Source organism: Cyclopterus lumpus, chromosome 4, assembly GCF_009769545.1.
Source record: "Cyclopterus lumpus isolate fCycLum1 chromosome 4, fCycLum1.pri, whole genome shotgun sequence".
Taxonomy (NCBI): domain Eukaryota; kingdom Metazoa; phylum Chordata; class Actinopteri; order Perciformes; family Cyclopteridae; genus Cyclopterus; species Cyclopterus lumpus.
Genome location: NC_046969.1, coordinates 5,711,562 through 5,732,107, shown reverse-complemented (window position 1 = coordinate 5,732,107; position 20,546 = coordinate 5,711,562). Strand labels below are relative to the sequence as shown.

The 20,546-nt window shown below is 35.7% G+C and overlaps 1 protein-coding gene across 2 annotated transcripts; it reads left to right on the top strand.

The window, feature by feature from the left end:
* Nucleotides 1-13,886: 13,886 nt before the first annotated feature.
* Nucleotides 13,887-19,242, top strand: LOC117729318 (complement factor H-related protein 4-like). 2 transcript variants are annotated; one of them, XM_034530290.1, is made up of 9 exons: nt 13,887-14,484; nt 14,721-14,906; nt 15,430-15,535; nt 16,022-16,098; nt 16,524-16,715; nt 16,939-17,127; nt 17,499-17,684; nt 18,122-18,301; nt 18,724-19,242. In XM_034530290.1, the coding sequence occupies exons 1-9, from the start codon at nt 14,340-14,342 to the stop codon at nt 18,915-18,917; spliced, it is 1,455 nt and encodes a 484-aa protein (XP_034386181.1). In that variant the 5' UTR covers nt 13,887-14,339; the 3' UTR covers nt 18,918-19,242. The 2 variants fall into 2 exon arrangements, with proteins under 2 accessions (XP_034386181.1, XP_034386182.1); XM_034530291.1 differs by lacking the exon at nt 14,721-14,906 and having other exon boundaries at nt 14,326-14,484; nt 18,724-19,240.
* Nucleotides 19,243-20,546: the final 1,304 nt, after the last annotated feature.

The window sequence follows — 20,546 nt, the reverse complement described above, 5'->3', positions numbered from 1 at the left end:
TTTTTACCCTAAGCATTTATGTGCTGAAACTGAAAATAATATAAAATAGCACAAGAAATTAATAAATGAATTATTCACACATCATATTATATCACACTTTAGTCAACTCAGAAATTCATATAAGTCGTCTACAGGTATTTTTCATTTTGGCTTTTACATATAATATACATAATATAATGTTAAATTTCACATGAAACTTCACTATCATTAAAACAACAATACACTCTGGAGTTTCACTCTGGAAATCACACACTTCACATACCACAGTACAACAATGCATATGCTATACACCAAGGTAATTAACATTTGTATTTGCAAAAATGTCCCTTTTGCAACTAATATTTGTTGCAAAAGATTTTTTTATATGGAAAGAATTATACTATAGTCCTTTATTTTGAATGTAGTATTTTACAGTTGCCATTCACAACACTAATATTTACTTTGTTACTGCTGAATCTTTGGATGCATCTTGAAAGAGGCTTTCGGGCAAGACTGTGAACACATGGAAACTAATTTGACAAAAATAAATTGAGGAAATTTCTTAAAGCTAAGTAGGAAAATTAATCTCCACATGCTCCACATGTTTTTTTATACCCACAGATTTTGCATTACTGGCTCTACAGATGAAGATAACTTTCGTTGGAGATGTTAGTAATGGAATCATCATTGAACGTGTTGAAGAGGTATGTAAAACAGATTTTGTGAAGGCTTTTTAAGCAAAATGTATCAATGATAATGTATATACACATGATAAAGGATGGGTGAGGGGAATGAGATGAATATCCTGATGTGTATTCTTTTTTTTTTTTCTCACTTTAGTTTTTTAGAAAGCAGCTCAAGAATGGAACAGCTTACAAGATCAACGTGACAAATATTCAAAGGGTTAAAGTTGCCCAATAGAAGCTTCATGTGGATGCTTGAAGAATGGTTTCAACTTAAAGTCAAGTGGCTGTTCACATCAATTGTTTATTCATATCTGTAAAGAGTCTTTCGACAGTTTGAGCATAATACATCAAATGTTGTTGTACTCTAGTGTGTTGCGGTGATCTACAACCAATAGCTCAAAATGAGTATCTTGTTAGTAAAAGTATCTTGATTGCCCTCCAGGTGTTTAATCAAAAAGTTGTATTTATTTTTCAAACACAGAGGTTTAGATTTTAGATTCAATCCCATTTTCTGCATCTTTATTGTCAACTCCTGAGTTAACATGAGGATTTTTACTCCATAATCCCTGAAAAGTAATCCCATGAATTGGATGTGCATTGAATGTGCAAAGTCGAATGGGAAGCTCAAACCAAGTAATCTGATCTGTCAAACGGTGTCCATATTTCCCATGCTCTGTAACTGGAGGAGCAGCTACCAGGAAACACTCTACCCTTTCACCATGAATAAGGAAACATCTCACATACAAAGTGTATGACAACGATTGAACCATGAAAAGGGGAAATTAAATGTCCATCAGATGTTGCTGATCAAATGCACATGTTCGTTGAATATTAATATCTTTGCCTTGTAACTTATTGAATGCATCTTCACCAGAATATAAAAGCACTGCTTGTTTGTTGTGTGCTATAAAACATGCCTTGAAATATTTCAGTCCAGTCAAGGAAGTCTATCAGACATTCTGTGTGCAGGTTGAGTTGAAAAAAAAAAGGTTTTGATGAAATGGGCTTGAGGCACTAACTAACGATTAACCCTACCTAAACCTGTATGTATCAGTCATTTCTTATTCCCTCGCAGCAAGGGTTTGCAGAATTTTAATACATGTGTTTGGGCTTTACTTTCAGACTACATGGGCATTAAATACTTTATGGTTTTGCTTTGTTGTAACACTAGTTTTATGACAAGATTGGCATTCATGTTATGCCATTAAAAAAAAATAATAATAAAAGAGACATATCTATTCAAAGTACTTCATTGTATTTTTTAATAAATCCTTAAAGAAACCTGTTAAACCTTTGATTTTAAAAAGCAAATATAATATATACACCCACATCAATTGTCCAGATATGCTTCAAAAAGTGAAAATACAAGTAGTATATCAACTGAACATTTTTAATAAATTGCCATTCATTTTGTAAAACATTTCCTTATGTCCATATTTTACATTCATCTTTGAGCACCACAAAGTCAGTTTCTGCTGGACCTCAATAATCCATCCACTTCATGAACTTATGGAGCAGAACACTTACAGGATCAATGAACCGGTTCAGTATGCATGCAGGAACGATGCTGAATTAGTTTTTACTGTTACCTGTAAGCAAAAAGGCTGTACTGGGATAGTTGACTGTCCAGGTAAGATCATACCGGTACAACAAATATAGTTTTAGGGACAATGTGTGACTGTAATATTTATATTTTGATAGCAATAGAAATGGTAAGTATCTCCAAACAGCTAAACAATCTAAATTACATAATTCATTTGATCAATTATTATAATAAAATTAAAGAAGTTTGTTAATGAACAATTTCTCCTTCATGCTCTGCTCCTCCCATCAACACAGACATGTCCAATAAGTGCTGATATTGAAGCATTTATTGAGATGTATAGCCTGTTAAACAGTGTTCTCTCTTGTTCTATCAGACCAAGAATCTAAAGCAAAGCAAGTGGTGTTGAGAGGCTGTACTGTTTTTAGACACAGCACTGCTTTGAGCTAAAACCTAATGTCAGCATGCTCATATTCAAAATGACAATAATAGCAATGACAACAGTTTGTTGGGTTGATATAATTTGTTACACATATTTAGTGCTAAATGTAGTCATGGTACGACTCAAGAATTGATCAAAATGGTCAAATCTCTCCAAAATACCACATTTAAGACACCAAGACCAGAAAGCATGCAGGGTTTAGTAAATAATTCCTAATTTCATTGACTTTGTTTCAGGTTGTGAACAACTTCAGATTGACAATGCACACATTACCCACAATGAAAAGGAAACTTACAGGATCAATGAACAGGTTCAGTATGCATGCAGGAACGATGCCAAAGGAGTTTTGAATGTTACCTGTGAGCAAACAGGATGGACTGGGATGGTTGACTGTCCAGGTAAGATCATACCAGTACAACAAATATAGTTTTAGGGACCCACTTATTGTCGATATACAAAGGAAAGTTATACATCTGCTGAATGCCGTAGGTCTTACATTTGTGGTTCCTAAATAATGTGGCTTTTATTTTGGGGCAAACATTGGGGGGATTTTAACATTAAAGTAAAGCAAAGTTGCAAAGTTTCCTAACATCTGCCACCTGTTCTTCTAAACAATGTTTTTGAGGAAGCATCTTATTTTATCTTTTTTTTCACTATTGCAAAATGTCAAATATATTTTTTATTTTATTTCAAACTAAGTCTATTTGGAATACACAAGTAGTTAGGACTCATTAATCAGTACAACTTGTCTGCCCAAAATAGCTTTTCTTTTTTTACCCGTAGGTTATAAATGTGTATATTGTGAGTCTTATTTGATAATCAATATTAATGTACTAATTATGGAGCACATGTGTATATTGAGATAGTTGGATTAAATCAGTGGTTCTCAAATTGTGGTGCACGCCCCTCTAGTGGGACGCAGTGGTACTACAGGTGGGTCGCAGGAGGAAATGCAGAAAGACCTTTATTGAGAACTTCACATATTACACAAGTTTAAAGTACACAGACATAAAACTAAGTGATTAATAAATATATGTTGAAATCAATGCCTGTACCTCCGTGTACATGTTTACGTTACGCCGTTAACAGGTTACACATGCGCGACGGCCAAGATTATTGGCGACTGCTGATTCTTGGCGTTTTGCCAAAAAACAATCTCGTGAGATCAGCTTTTTTTCACTGTTGCCCTTCACAACAAGAGCTCAACATTGAGCATGAATTGAAAGTGGTCGTATCAAGCCTGCAACCCCGTTTAAAAGATTTGTAGTGGAAAGCAGGCTCATTGCAGCCACTAATACTAATAAAACTTGACACACATATCTACACTAATGTTGTTTTGCACAGGTTGCACGTTGTTGTGTGCAGTGTAAAACTCTTTATTGCCAAATATATGAACTTGTTGTTTAGGTTGCACTTATTGTTATTATCTTGAAAAGATATCCAGTGCAAAACAGGTTAATTGCAGTCCCAGTAAGCTATTTCTTTGCCAGTGTGCTTTTTTGCACATATATAACTTTATTTGCATTGTTCTAACATTTGGTTAACTTGAAAAAAAGTTATTTAAATAAAAAGTCAGCATAGACCATTTTATTGGGGCGGTGGGGCATGAACATTGTTCTTCCTCCAAAGAGGGGTGTGACTGAAAAAGTTTGAGAACCACTGGATTAAATAATTAATATTAATGTACATGTCTGACATGAGAAGAACCTTACTTCCTTATTGAATAAAATTGTTTCAAAATATTTTAATTTAACCAGAAAACCTGGAGGGTTTGGTAAATAATTAATAATTTCATTGACTTTGTTTCAGTTTGTGAACAACTTCACATTGACAATGCAGAGATTACCCACAATGAAAAGGACACTTACAGGATCAATGAACAGGTTCAGTATGCATGCAGGAACGATGCTGAAGTAGTTTTTACTGTTACCTGTAAGCAAAAAGGCTGGACTGGGATAGTTGACTGTCCAGGTAAGATCATACCGGTACAACAAATATAGTTTTAGGGACAATGTGTGACTGTAATATTTTTATTTTGATAGCAATAGAAATGGTAAGTATCTCCAAACAGCTAAACAATCTAAATTACATAATTAATTTGATCAACCTCTATAATAAATTTAAAGAAGTTTGTTAATGAACAATTTCTCCTTCATGCTCTGCTCCTCCCATCAACACAGACATGTCCAATAAGTGCTGATATTGAAGCATTTATTGAGATGTATAGCCTGTTAAACAGTGTTCTCTCTTGTTCCATCAGACCAAGAATCTAAAGCAAAGCAAGTGGTGTTGAGAGGCTGTACTGTATTTACACAATTCAATTCAGTTTATTTTATATAACCTATTATCACAAATTACAAATTTGCCTCAAAGGGCTTTACAATCTGTACACATGACATCCCTGTCAGGACCTCACATCGGATCAGGGGAAACTCCCAAGAAATAGAGAAAAAAAAACTTTCAAAAGGGGAAAAAAGGGAAGAAACCTTCAGGAGAGCAACAGAGGAGGATCCCTCTCCCCAGATGGACAGACGGAATAGATGTCATGTGTACAGAATGAACAGCATTACAGAGTTACATAAACACATTACATAAATATGACAGAATGTATGAATGGACCTCCACAATCCATGAAACAGTAGAGAGGAGGGGGGGCGGGGCGCATCAGCAGGGCCAAGGCAGGAGGCCGGTCCATCAGACACAGCCAATATAAGACCCTATAAGATGTGAAGTCACAAAGACTCTAGGGAGGAAGCAGAGTTAGTAAGGTGCAATGGAGAGATGTAAATTCATCCATAAATAGAGACAGAAGAGGAGATAGTTGCTCAGTGTATCCTAAAACATCCCCAATGAGGTGACTGTGTCTGCCTCCCGGACTGAAAGTGGAAGCTGGTTCCTTAAAAGAGGAGCTTGATAACTGAAGGCTCTTGCTCCCATCCTAATTTCTAAGACTCTAGGAAAAAGCTCCTTAAGATATGATGGTGCATCACCAATCAAGGCTTTGTAGGTGAGGAGAAGAATTTTAAATGTGATTCTTGATTTTACAGGGAGCCAGTGCAGAGCAGCTAATACAGGAGTAATGTGATCTCTTTTCTTAGTTTTTGTGAGTACACGAGCTGCAGCATTCTGGATTAACTGGAGGGACTTAAGAGACTTATTAGTATCACACGGATGGAGGGGTAAGGCTCAGGCACAGAGAGAATAGGCAGGAGTTCAGGCACGTGAACAAATAACTTTTACTGAGAAGAAATCACAAGCAAAAACACAGGCTGGTGAGCAAAGTCACATGGAAGACTTGCAACAATCTGTCAGAGGACAAGGGAAAGAATGGGAGTATATATAGGGGGGGGAACCACAGGTCACCCCCCCCCCCCCCCCTATATACCCCACGTTTAAGTAATTAAGGAGTGGCTGAGGGCAGGTGAAGGGAATGAGTAATTAGCAGACACTGGGGAGACAGACACAAAACTAACAGGATCATTTATTTTAGAGCATAGTTTAATTAGAGCAGCCTGATAATAAGGAGTTGCAGTAATTTAGTCCCGAAGTAGCAAATGCATGAACCAGCTTTTCTGCATCTTTTTGAAATAACATTTGCCTGATTTTTTAAAAGTTACGTAGATGAAAAAGTGCAGTCCTTGAGATTTGCTTCACGGGGGAGTTAATGGACAAGTCCCGATCAAAGATAACGCAGAGATTATTTACAGTGGTGTTGGATGCCAGGGCAATGCCATCTACAGAAACCACATCACCAGATAATTGATCTCTGAGGTGTTCAGGGCCCAGTAAAATAACTTCAGTTTTGTCTGAGTTTAACATCAGGAAGTTGCAGGCCATCCATCTTTTTATGTCTTTTAGACGAATTTTAGCGAGCTGGTTGGTCTCTGGTTTGATCGTTATAACAATGAAAGTTTATGGATAATGTTGCCCAAAGGAAGTATATATTAGGTAAATAAAATTGGTCTAAGCACAGAACCTTGTGGAACTCCGTGATTAACATTGGTGTTCATCGCGGCTTCATCGTTTACAAATACAAATTGAAATCGATCTGATAAATAGGATTTAAACCAACTTAGTGCGGTACCTGGGATGCCAATCGACTGATCCAGTCTCTGTAATAGGATGTCATGGTCAATGGTGTCGAACGCAGCACTAAGGTCTAACAAGACAAGTACAGAGATGAGTCCTTTATCACCACTAAGGTCTAACAAAACAAGTACAGACATGTGTCCTTTATCAGCACTAAGGTCTAACAAAACAAGTACAGAGATGAGTCCTTTATCTGATGCAATTAGGAGGTCATTTGTAATTTTTACCAGTGCTGTCTCTGTGCTGTGGTGTTTTCTAAATACTGACTGAAACTCCTCAAATAAACTATTTTGATGTAGAAAGTCTGATTTGCGACTACTTGCTCAAGGATCTTAGAGAGGAAGGGAAGGTTAGAGATCGGTCTGTAGTTAGCCAACACCTCTGAATTAAGAGTGGGCTTTCTTCAGGAGAGGTTTAATTACAGCTACTTTGAAGGAATGTGGTACATGGCCTGTTAGCAAAGACACATTGACAATATCCAACAGAGAGGTGCCAATTAAAGACAAAATGTCTTTAAGCAGCTACATTGGGATGGGGTCCAAGAGACAGGTAGACAGTTTAGAAGTAGAAATCGTTGAAGACAATTGGTCATGGTTAATGGGAGAAAAAACATCCAAATATACACCAGGGCTTACAGCCGTTTCCAAGGCCACTCCTCTTGAGGACAGATCGGCACTGGTTAAGAGCAAGAGATCATCAATCTTGCCTCTAATAGTTAAAATCTTTTCATTGAAGAAGTTCATGAAGTCATTACTACTGAGGTCTATTGGAATACACAGCTCCACAGAGCTGTGACTCTCTGTCAGCCTGGCTACAGTGCTAAAGAGAACCCTGGGGTTGTTCTTATTTTTCTCTATTACTGATGAGTAATAGGCTGCTCTGGCATTACGGAGAGCCTTCTTATATGTTTTAAGACTATCTCGCCAAACAAAGCGTGATTCTTCCAGATTGGTGGAACGCCATATGCTTTCGTGATGTTTGCTTTAGTTCGCGGGTCTGAGGGTTATACCAGGGAGCAAACCTCCTTTGCCTCACCGTCTTCTTCTTCAGTGGGGCTATCGAGTCTAGTGTCATTCTCAGTGAGCCTGTAGCACAATCGACAAGATGATCAATCTGGGACAGACTAAAGTTAGCACAGGAGTCCTCCGTCACATTGAGACGTGGTATTGAATCAAATGCAGAAGGAATCCCTTCTATAAATTTAGCTACAGCACTGTCAGTTAGACATCTGGGGTAGAAACTTTTGACTAACGGTGTACACTCCGGTAGTATAAACTCAAAAGTTATGAGGTAATGGTCTGACAGAAGAGGGTTCTGTGGAAAGACCACCAAATGCTCAATGTCAATGCTACATGCAAGAACAAGGTTGAGGGTGTGGCCAAAGCAGTGAGTGGGTTTCTGTACTCCCTGACAGAAGCCAATGGAGTCCAACAATGAGATGAATGCAGTACTAAGGCAATCATTATCGACATCCACATCAATATTAAAATCTCCTACAATAATAACCTTATCAGTTTTAAAGACTAAACTTGATAGAAACTCTGAAAAAATTCAGATGGACATTCTGAATATGGACCTGGCGGTTGATACAGTATAACAAATAGAATTGGCTGTATTGTTCTCCAGGTTGGATGTGAAGGATTAAGAACAAGGCTTTCAAATGAGTTGTAGTTTAAATTAGGTTTAGGATTTATTAATAGGCTTGAGTCAAAGATAGCTGCTACTCCACCTCCTCGGCCGGTGCCTCGAGGAATGTGAGTATTAATATGACTTGGAGGAGTTGATTCATTTAGGCTGACATATGCTTCATGACTTAGCCAGGTTTCAGTAAAACAGAATAAATCAATGTGATTGTCTGATATTAAATCATTTACTAATACATCTTCAGATGACAGAGATCTAATATTTAGAAATCCACATGTAATTCTCCTGTTTTGTTGCACTGTTGCAATAGTGGTCTTAACCTTTATGAGGTTATTTTGTATGACTCCTCTTCTGGTTACTTTTGATTTAATTAATTTAAGTGGCCATGGGACAGACACAGTCTCTATAGAGTTATGGGTGGGTAACTGCTCCAATGGAAGTGCAGAGAAGGGTGTAAGACTACAATTCTGCTTCTGCTTCCTGATCTGAACCCTGGGTTGTCATGGACTAAGTCCGTTAATCAACTTGGTCATATTTGCGGAAATGAGAGCTGCTCCATCCAAAGTGGGATAAATGCCTTTCTCTCCTCATCAGACACAGCACTGCTTTGAGCTAAAACCTAATGCCAGCATGCTAATATTCAAAATGACAATAATAGCATGCTGATGAATAGAGCGTATAATGTCCAGCATGTTAACTATCTTAGTTAAGCTTGCTAACATTGGTTATTTAACAGTTGATGCTATATGAATATAACTTGTTTTTGTCACTATTAGTATGTCCATATTTCTTATGATATGAGAGTTGATTTTTAGGGTGGAGAATAGGTAAATAGCTCAGCATCCATCTTATATAGTAAATGCTATATAGAAGTAGTATACATCATCTGAAAGCTTCGACCAGGAAGATTACTTGTTTTAATCATTGATCAGGGAAAAAAAGTATTGAAATTGTAAAAGGGCTAAGAACATAATGATGGAAGTATATGATGACCATATCCATGCTGACTTATGTATCATAAGTTGTTGATACAGGAACACCAAAGCCAAAGCCATGTTTTGACTTGGTATCTAAAACTTCACATGTAAGGATATCTGTAGGAAATCCCTATTTTGGCGATTGGATGGTAAGAACTTTTGTTCTGGAAACTGCTCAGAAACCCACTTATTGTTGATATACCAACAAAAGTTATACATCTGCTGAATGCCACAGGTCTTACATGTGTGGTTGTTAAATAATGTGGCTTTTATTTTGGGGCAAACATTGGAGGCATTTTAATATTAAAGTAAAGCAAAGTTTGCTAACATCTGGCACCTGTTCTAAGCAATGTTCTTGAGGAAGCATTTTATTTGATCTTTTTTTAAATTTGATTTAAGACTAATGATCTATTTTTTATTAGTTAGCACCCATTAATCATTACAAGTTGTATGGCCAAAATAGCTTCTTTTTTTTTACCGGTAGGTTATGAATGTGTATATTGAGAGTCTTATTTGATAATCAATATTAATGTACTAATTATGGAGCTCCACAATGTCTGACATGAGAAGAACCTTAATACCTTGTTAAATAAAATGTTTCTTTCAAAATATTTTAATTTAACCAGAAAACCTGGAGGGTTTGGTAAATAATTCCTAATTTCATTGACTTTGTTTCAGGTTGTGAACAACTTCACATTGACAATGCAGAGATTACCCACAATGCAAAGGAAACTTACAGGATCAATGAACCGGTTCAGTATGCATGCAGGAACGATGCTGAAGTTGTTTTTACTGTTACCTGTGAGCAAACAGGATGGACTGGGATAGTTGACTGTTCAGGTAAGATCATACCGGTACAACAAATATAGTTTTAGGGACAATGTGTGACTGTAATATTTATATTTTGATAGCAATAGAAATGGTAAGTATCACCAAACAGCTAAAAAATCTAAATTACATAATTAATTTGATCAATTATTATAATAAAATTAAAGAAGTTTGTTAGTGAACAATTTCTCCTTCATGCTCTGCTCCTCCCATCAACACAGACATGTCCAATAAGTGCTGATATTGAAGCATTTATTGAGATGTATAGCCTGTTAAACAGTGTTCTCTCTTGTTCTATCAGACCAAGAATCTAAAGCAAAGCAAGTGGTGTTGAGAGGCTGTACTGTTTTTAGACACAGCACTGCTTTGAGCTAAAACCTAATGCCAGCATGCTCATATTCAAAATGACAATAATAGCAATGACAACAGTTTGTTGGGTTGATATAATTTGTTACACATATTTAGTGCTAAATGTAGTCATGTTACGACTCAAGAATTGATCAAAATGGTCAAATCTCTCCAAAATACCACTTTTAAGACACCAAGACCAGAAAGCATGCAGGGTTTAGTAAATAATTCCTAATTTCATTGACTTTGTTTCAGGTTGTGAACAACTTCAGATTGACAATGCACACATTACCCACAATGCAAAGGAAACTTACAGGATCAATGAACCGGTTCAGTATGCATGCAGGAACAACGCCGAAGTATTTTTTACTGTTACCTGTAAGCAAAAAGGCTGGACTGGGATAGTTGACTGTCCAGGTAAGATCATACCGGTACAACAAATATAGTTTTAGGGACAATGTGTGACTGTAATATTTATATTTTGATACCAATATAAATGGTAAGTATCTGCAAACAGCTAAACAATCTAAATTCGATAATTAATTTGATCGACCATTATAATAAAATTAAAGAAGTTTGTTAATGAACAATTTCTCCTTCATGCTCTGCTCCTCCCATCAACACAGACATGTCCAATAAGTGCTGATATTGAAGCATTTATTGAGATGTATAGTCTGTTAAACAGTGTTCTCTTTTGTTCCATCAGACCAAGAATCTAAAGCAAAGCAAGTGGTGTTGAGAGGCTGTACTGTTTTTAGACACAGCACTGCTTTGAGCTAAAACCTAATGCCAGCATGCTCATATTCAAAATGACAATACTAGCATGCTGATGAATAGTGGGTATGATGTCCAGCATGTTTACTATCTTAGTTAAGCGTGCTAACATTTGCTATTTAACAGTTGATGCTATATGAATATAACTTGTTTTGTTTTTTTCACTATTAACATTTCCATATTTCTTATGATATGACAGATGATCTTTAGGGGGAGAATAGGTAAATAGCTTAGGATCCATCTTATACATAGTAAATGCTATATAGAAGTAGTATACATCATCTGAAAGCTTCGACCAGGAAGTCTACTTGTTTTAATCAGGGAAAAAAAGTATTGAAATTATAAAAGGGCTAAGAACATAATGATGGAAGTATATGATGACCATTTTCATGCTGACTCTGTCTCATAAGTTGTTGTAACAGTTTGTTGCGTTGATATAATTTGTTAGTTTTTTTCTAAATGTAGTTATGTTATGACTCAAGAATTTATCAAAATTGTCAAATCTCTCCAAAATACCACATTTAAGACACCAAGACCTTGAGGAACACCAAAGCCATGTTTTGACTTGGTATCTAAAACTTCACATGTAAGGATATCTGTAGGAAATCCCTATTTTGCCGATTGGATGGTGAGAACTTTTGTTCTGGAAACTGCTCAGAAAACCACTTATTGTTGATATACCAACGAAAGTTATATATCTGCTGAGGAAGCATCATTTTGATCTTTTTTCACTATTTCAAAATGTCAAACGGAAAGGACAAAATTAAATACATACAAAACGTGACGTGAAACAAACACGTATTGAGATGTTATGCTGAACAAAGACATTTTCCTCCCACAGGTCCAACCCACAGCGATGTTGAGTCTGTTCGTGTTCCAAAGAAGTCTCACTAAAAATGTCATGTGTGCATTATTCCTCCTGATGACTCGGCTTGATACATTATACATAATCTTTGAACATATCATCTTTGGACATTGAATGACTGAATCACGCATCTGTGAAATTAATTAATTTGAAATTATCATAATCATATTGAATAAAAGACAATATCATTTCAACAGCTATATTTGGTCTTTTTATTGAATTCATTCAGAAACTAGGACTGTAATTACTAAATGTATGGGGGTTTGAAAAGTTATGAAGGGGCATTTAGAGAATTTAAGGTGTAAAATTGTCATTGCCAAGAAGTGTGAATAGATTTCTTTCAACCACAGAAGCATTCAATTTCTATGAATGTATGAATGGTGCTAACAGTAGCTACAGGTTTTTAAATCTGTGTTTCATCTTGGGAGAAAAAATTCGGTCAGATGACTTTCTCAAAAGTGTGACTCCATAGTTATGTGAAGTTTGAATTTAAGGATTATATCATACATTTCATTTACCAAGCACAGTTTATTCATTTAAGTGCAATTATGAAAACGCCTGAGGAAAAGAAATGAATTAACCAAAAAAGAAATAATAATACATAAAAATAGGAAATAAATCCATTTTAGCAACACGCTTTGCCAATAATTCCTTTTGTAAAATGTTGGTCAATTGTAACATAAAAAATGATACTTTTATAAATGTGGAATCTATTAAATCACGTCCAGAGTAACAAAACAGCATTTATAGATCGAACAAAGTGCACTCCGATTAGAGTTGTCAACATGTAATAATATTGATAACCAGGATCTCTGTAGCACATCTCTAAAAACAGTTTACAATAATTAATTAGGAATATCATAATATATTATACGTACATTATTATATTACAGACAATCAGTATAAATACAAATGACAGAATTATCAGCAAAGCAGAGTTTGACAAATTCCTTTTGAACAACGCTTTAGAGGAAGGCAGTGATTCAGCAAACTTCTTGATACTTGGAACGGTTGACTATCGATAAGCACAATAGTGGTGTGGTGAATTTGGTCCCTAAATAACATAGTTTCACTTTTTTCAGTCTGCTCATGCAAGGCAGTTTTATAGCTCTTATCAAACAAAGTGACAATTCAGAGTGCTTTACATCAGCAAAAAAGCATTTAAAATGACAAAAAAAACAATAAGCATTAAAAATGTGTGAATAAACTTAAATACATCATATGTAATATAACACAAATAGAATATACCAGAAATACCGTTAGAGTGCAGTGACAGTGTAATAACTAAGTCGCTCAAATATAATGTAAAAATATAAATGCAGTAGAGAAATTTGTCAATAAAACAGCAGAGTTTTTATTTTACATTTAAAGATGTTGTCGAGCTAAATGTTTAACCTGCTTCTGTTAATCAATAACTGACATCCAGTCTGGGGACAAAGTTAATGTTCAGCTAGGTTGTTTTAAAAATGGAGATTTGGCATGCTGATTGTTGGTCAATACAATGTCCTAAAATTGAAAGAAAAAATTACAGTGATGCATGTTTTTAGAAATTCAATGGTGAAGTTTCCTCACCAGCATTGATCATTTGATGTATTTTAAAGTATGAATCATTATAGTTCAATATAAACCGTTTCATCGAATTCTTTTATTGACTGATTCACTTCACAATTTTTACAATGGACTTTGCACAAGTGTCAACAATATTAATGACACAGTGAATGTGGAAATCAAACTGGAGAGAAACTATTTCATCATCAGCAGATACTCACAAACATCAGGTCATCAACTTTAAACAAAACAATTTGCATTTCCCTTCAGGCTGTCGTGTATTAGACATATTATTCTTTTTTGTCTTTGTTGTTGATCTTGTCAGGTCACGTTTGATGTGGTTTATCATAAATGTTTCCTGACGTCTGTTTCAAAAGTATACGTTATCAGAAAGTAAGTTATTTTATGGTCGAAAAGCAGACTCCCTTACAGAACTTTATGAATTCATTTGATTGGATACTAAAGTTGTGCATTATGAAGAGTCTATGAATTGATTATCATTGCACAGAGGATACTCCACATGGACTTTTTGTGGAGTTTTTAGTATTGCTTATGTGTGTGTAGCCGTGCGTCATGTTGTATTCATTCAGGCTTGTGCAATCCCACGGGGCAGTCCATGTTGGGTCCATTGGTACTCCCAGAGGACTACAGCTCGGCACAAACTCAAAGAATACAGAGTTTGTTGGCCAAAATGCAGTTGTCTTACATCTTTCTGTTTCTCCAACTGTGGAGGAACGTGGACGTCTCTTTGTTGCAGAATGGTAAGACACTCCCAAGGTGTGATTGGTTGTTAAGTTAAAGGAAGCTGGATCTGGTGTATGACATGTTGTGGTTGTCTTGTTTGAAGTAGTGTCCAGTATAGACTCAGTTATGTTCCTTCCCAGCCACATAGTTAAAGAGCTTCTGATTCACATGATATGACTCTGACTGGTATCTGTAGTATACAACTATTGAGATGTACAATTTCCTCTTTTCTCCACATGTTGCTGTTTGTTAGCATGTTCAAGGCTCCCAGATGTTCCTCATGCCCAATTATCAGAAAACACCAAAAAAGCTGAGTACCAAAAGGGAGACATGATACAGTTCACTTGTGATACTGGTTATATATCAGGTCCAACTATCACTTATAAATGTAATTCTACAACCGGAAACTGGACGGAAGTACGTAAAGCAAGTTGCTACTGTGAGTTAAAGGGCTTTCCTCTCTTTATTTTGTTGCATTTTGAGTAATCAGGTTATAACAAATGTGAATCCATTTATATGCTGGAATTCATTATCTTTTCTTCTGAAATGTTGTTTGATGGATTTTTGACAGAATGTTGTATGCAAGGAATTGTATCGAGATTAAACATATTTGCATGCTATTTGTGAAATGTATGAATAACCTTTCACTTCACTTTCCAAAGGTAACTCTTGTTTATCAGATGGTACTGAGAGTTGAAATATGCTGCTTTGTGTTTTGGGTAACAATTGCTTGGAACTAAACATCAATATGTTTCTGCAAAGCAAAAAATGAATAACATGGCTGATGCACAATGAAGAGTTATAATCAAACAAACAAGATCACGTCACTGTCAGTTTACTGATGCTTTAAACTCAAATTAATCAAAGAAGAATTAATGGCTGTAGTTCAAAATACGATTTGAAAAATCACGTTAGAAAATGTTTGGTTGATGAATCTCTTTTTTTTCTTTTCTTTTCTTCAGTAAAGCCATGTGAACTTCCTGATGACACTCCCAATGGCTACTATCAAATTATCAAGGGAGAAGATTTGGTATTTGGTACCGAAATCAAATATGTTTGTAATGAAGGGTATGTACATCTGGAATGATGCATAAAAAATAGACATAATGGAAACACAGCCTATCAGCAGTATTAAGACAATGCATTATTTAAGTTCACAGTATAATGTAGTTGTAAGCCGATATTAGTAAATCATTTTATGTGTTTGGTGATTGTCAATTTTATGAAAATGTGCTTTCTATGATTATAAGTATGTAAGATGATACCTGTATATGGTATTGTAATATATAGTCAATCTGGTGCATCAGTTATAAGTTTCACAAGAGTTATTGTGCCAAATGTATTTATAAAAGAAGAAGAAAAGTCTCTATGTGCTTACAAATACATTATAGTGTGTTATCAGCCATCTTTTAATTGTTTACATTCTGCTTATGAATGGTAAATAGGTTGAGTTAAAATAACGTGTAACTATGTTTGAAAGGCTATCAACCTGGCACATTGTTTCTCTCTGCTTGGTAATTGTTTTGATGAACTTTAACATACTGTTCTTTGTAGATATCAAATGGTGAGTAAGGTTGACACCAGGACTTGTATGCTGGACAAATGGACCAATCATGTGCCAATATGTGATCGTAAGTCTTGGTCACCACACGCCAGCAATGTTGTTCAAAGTTATGTCAAAAACACTGGAAAGTTTTTTCTTTGTCATTGCACAAAGAAAGCTTTTATTAAGCAAAACTCCCGTTCATGACTCACAGTTGAAGCACTTCTATGGCGTACAAAAGATTAACAACTGCATTTTTAAATATCTGGTTCTTTGATGAAAAGTCAATGGTACAAACCTGTTTAGAGTAACAACTTTGAAGTAGGGGTTAATTACAACTCCCAAGCTGGATTTTGGCAAGAAACCTCCACTCACCGTTATGTGTGCTGACGGCTGGTGGAAGATTACACTTATGGGAAAACCAAACCATTTAACCCCCCCCCACACACACACACACACACACACACACTTTTTTCCCTCCGTTGACCTGACCGACTGTTTATGTTTACTCAGCTTTGACCTGCGAGCTTCCACCCGTAGATGAACAAATTATAGTAAAAGGTTTACCGGAAAATGACGATTCCATACTTCCTGACCGCTTCCTCGAGTTCAGCTGTGTAGATCATGGGAAATATCTGAATGGCAGTGCATTGCTGATATGTGGAAAAGATGGACAGTGGGATAATCCCTTCCCCTCTTGTGAAGGTAAAAACACTAAAAAGGAAATAATAATTCTGTAAACAATATTTTTGTAATCATTTCTAATTATAGATCAAGTTACAATACACTAAAATGATTGCATACCTAACCCTAACCCTGTGGGACATAGACCCCAGGAAGAGTAGCTGATTCCCGAACAATCTAAATAAACAATAAACCCATGTCCACTGAGTGTTTCATTTGATCATTTCTGTTTTATTCTCTCCAGACATCACTTGTGAAGTTGCCGTGATGCAGCCTCATCTCAGTGTTACTGGACTACCACCAGGAAAAGAGAAAATGAATATTGGACATAAGTTGCGGTTTTACTGCGACCATCAATTTGCAATAGACGGGTCTACAGAAATTGAATGTTTACAAACTGGGGAGTGGAATGCGGCCTTTCCACTTTGCACTGGTACGTTCACTTAAGTTAATCCTATTCACGCTGATGTTTTCATTTGCATATTTATCTTTTTTGAGAGACACACAGGACATAGATGAAGACTTGTGAGAGACGTCCAAGGTCGCATTAAGTCCACACATCAAGCGTTATGTCAATGCTAAAGCTGAAACCTAAAGGCATTTTATCACCGGCGCCTGTACTGTTGTATATGATGTGATACAATAATATATATTGATCTAAACTACATGACATCACCAATAAGATACAGATACAGATGTAATCTTTCAGAAATGTGGGTTCATGAAATGCAAAAAGTCAGATCAAGAGTCTGATATGATGCAGCTTTAACCTCTTGATTAAACAGATTCTCTTTTTCTAAACAGAAAAATGCAGAGTTACAGGATTTTCAGACAGCGTGCACCTCAAAACATATGAAGAGGGCAATCAACTAAGAAAAGGACAAAAGTTGAGTTTTTATTGCCGCTATAGAGGAGACTATCTTCGAGGGAAGGCAGAAGTTGAGTGTTTAGCAAGCGGACAGTGGAGTCATTCCTACCCAACATGTGGAGGTAAATCAATTATTTTCTTGTCCCCTTGCTCCATATCTAAGGAAATGATGGGAAAATATGATCCATGAAGCAATTGTCAGATGTCTCCCACAGTGCACTGCAATCCGAGAGTGCTTGATTTGCTTGGTTTACCCTGCCCTGAAGCGTATTATCTTTGTGCTGCTATGTTTGCCACAAGTAAATATAAATATAAGAGTCTTAGTGTTCAGTGTTTGTAGTAGTATTTTCACCAGGAATTTAACTTGGTTAAAGTTTAATAACGCCTCTCTAAAAGGGGTCAAAAAAACATTCAAACATTTATAAAGGTAGCTGTGTATTAAAGTGTATTAGATTTTTCTAGGTTGATGCCAATAAACTGGCAGTGACGGAAAAAGCCTTTTCGGGACTGACTCATTTATTTTTATATTTGTGTTTTTATTTTGTTTACATTCTTTTAGATCCTTCGGATTGTGAGATGCCACCACCCATTGCAGATGGAGACACAACACATAGTCTTCTAAACAAATACCGCCATGGAGATTGGGTTCAATATAGCTGTCAGAATTTCTACATCATGGAGGGTTATCCTTACAAAAGGTGCATCAACGGGGAATGGGATGGACAGATGACGTGTCTAAGTAAGTAACAACTCCCAGACATTTTTCATGTTTCATTCTGTGAGGATTTTGCATACGTAAAACTAATATTCTGGTTTATAGTGTTTGCACGCAGTGGCTTGATTCATATTAACAGAATATATCAGTTAAACAGGTCCATTACACAGAGTGTAGCTTTTGTTTAGGTCTTATAGCTACAATCTAAAAATAATTATAATTAAACAATATAACAGTAATCCTTCACAGTTGGCTGGCCAGTAATGATTTATATGTTGAGTATTGTAACACTACATGATCACAATTACATTTGGGAAGAGGTGCTTATCTTTCAAGCTCCAAATATACTTTTTATCCAAGAAGAGCAATAATGATATATGCAGCATGCTGTGTAGTCATCCCCCATTAATACAATATTGTTTATCATTATCTGTTATCTTTTGCAGAACCCTGCACTGTGGACAGAGCGGCCATGAACTCACATAACATTTCCTTCAGATATAAACAAGACAATAAGATTTATTCACCCCATAATGATCATATCACTTTCGTGTGTACCAGAGGAAAAACACAAGTCGGCACATTGGAAATGCGTCAGAGGTGTGTTGATGGTGTGATGCAACTGCCCACATGCCAGTAAAGGCTTTTAGTTAACTGGATGAAACATGAGCTGGATGGGCAACCAAAGTAAAGAGTTAGACCAGCGATGTCCTGATCCAGTGACTATACTTCAGTGTGGTCGTTTTAATAAAACATATATTTCCACTTGTTTTCTGCCTCTATTCGAATGATGAGAGAGTTTGTCCCATCTGTATGTGCTTAAAGGAACATTTGAATGAGCTGTTTTGGGGAAAACATTTATTCTTTCGAAGAGAAAAGAAAAACATAATATCCAATATATTAATGCAGCACAATAACTTCCACAACTTGGCCTCCTTCCCAATAAAGACAATGCCTGGTCTTAGAAGTTAAGAGTGTTGTCTATATCATATTATATCATATTAATAATAATATGATAATAATAATAATAATAATAATAATATCCAGTTCCTGCGTACTGGTAATTGAAGAGCTGTGTTGATGGTGTGAGGCACCTGCCCACTTGCCACTCAAGGTTTTAGTTCACTAGCAGTGACGGACCTGAGATGGCTGAACAAAAATGCAGATGTTTAACAACAGTACTTATGGACTGATCTTCTCTGTCTACTTCTGTGCTGTCAACTGACACTTTTACGGCACTGACCTTTCCATATTCAAATCACAAATCAAAACCCACCCGTTCAGAACTGCTTTAAATGTGTGGGGACAGTTTTATGATCTTATTTATTGTTTTAATTGTAATTTGAGTTAATTTTACTGTATAATTTTTAGGATGTTTTAAATACGTTATGTAAAGTGTCTTTTAGTACCTTGAAAAGCACTATATAAATTAAATGCATTATTATTATTATTTTAAGAGAAATGATTGATATATTTCCTCAAGCATCTGGTTAAATAGAGCAGATACTGTTATGTATCAGTCTGGCCTGCAATGCTGTTCTCAACAGTTCTCTTTTTAAAGATTTATTTTTAATATAAGATAAGAATATTACTTTATTCATCCCCAGGGTGAAATTTTGTGAAGCAGCAAGCAAACATGTTTACAAATAGACAATACAATAAAATATAATAGCAGGGCATATTACATTTAAGAATTTAAATATTAAAGGAAATGAAAATGTAAAAATAAAATAAAAATGAAAGTATATAATATAATGTATATAGTAATATATTCTTAATACAACTTTGAAATCATTAGGGATGAGGTATTCAGTATAGCAGATACTAAAAACATAACAGTGCTGGAAGTAGTAGTTATTTGTAAGGTACTTCTAATTTACTTTAGTACTTACATGGTATGCCACACTTTACTCCGCTTCTGTTTGATGACAGCTAGTTACTAGTTACTTTACAGATGAAGATTTAACATTTGAAACATAAGCTTATACAATATGGCAAATTGTTAAAGATTGTGGTTCCTTCTTTCTTTGTCATTCTTTCTTGTGGCCCCTTTAAAAAAAGGTTCAGAGAAATTTCCATTCTCAACTTTTCAATTCAATTCAGTTTATTTTGTATAGCCCAATATCACAAATTACAAAATTGCCTCAGAGGGCTTTACAATCTGTACACATACGACATCCCTGTCCTAGGACCTCACATCGGATTAGGAAAAACTCCCAAAGATGGTTACATTTAAATAGCTGTGTAAGGCTTAAAGGTGCAGTGTGTA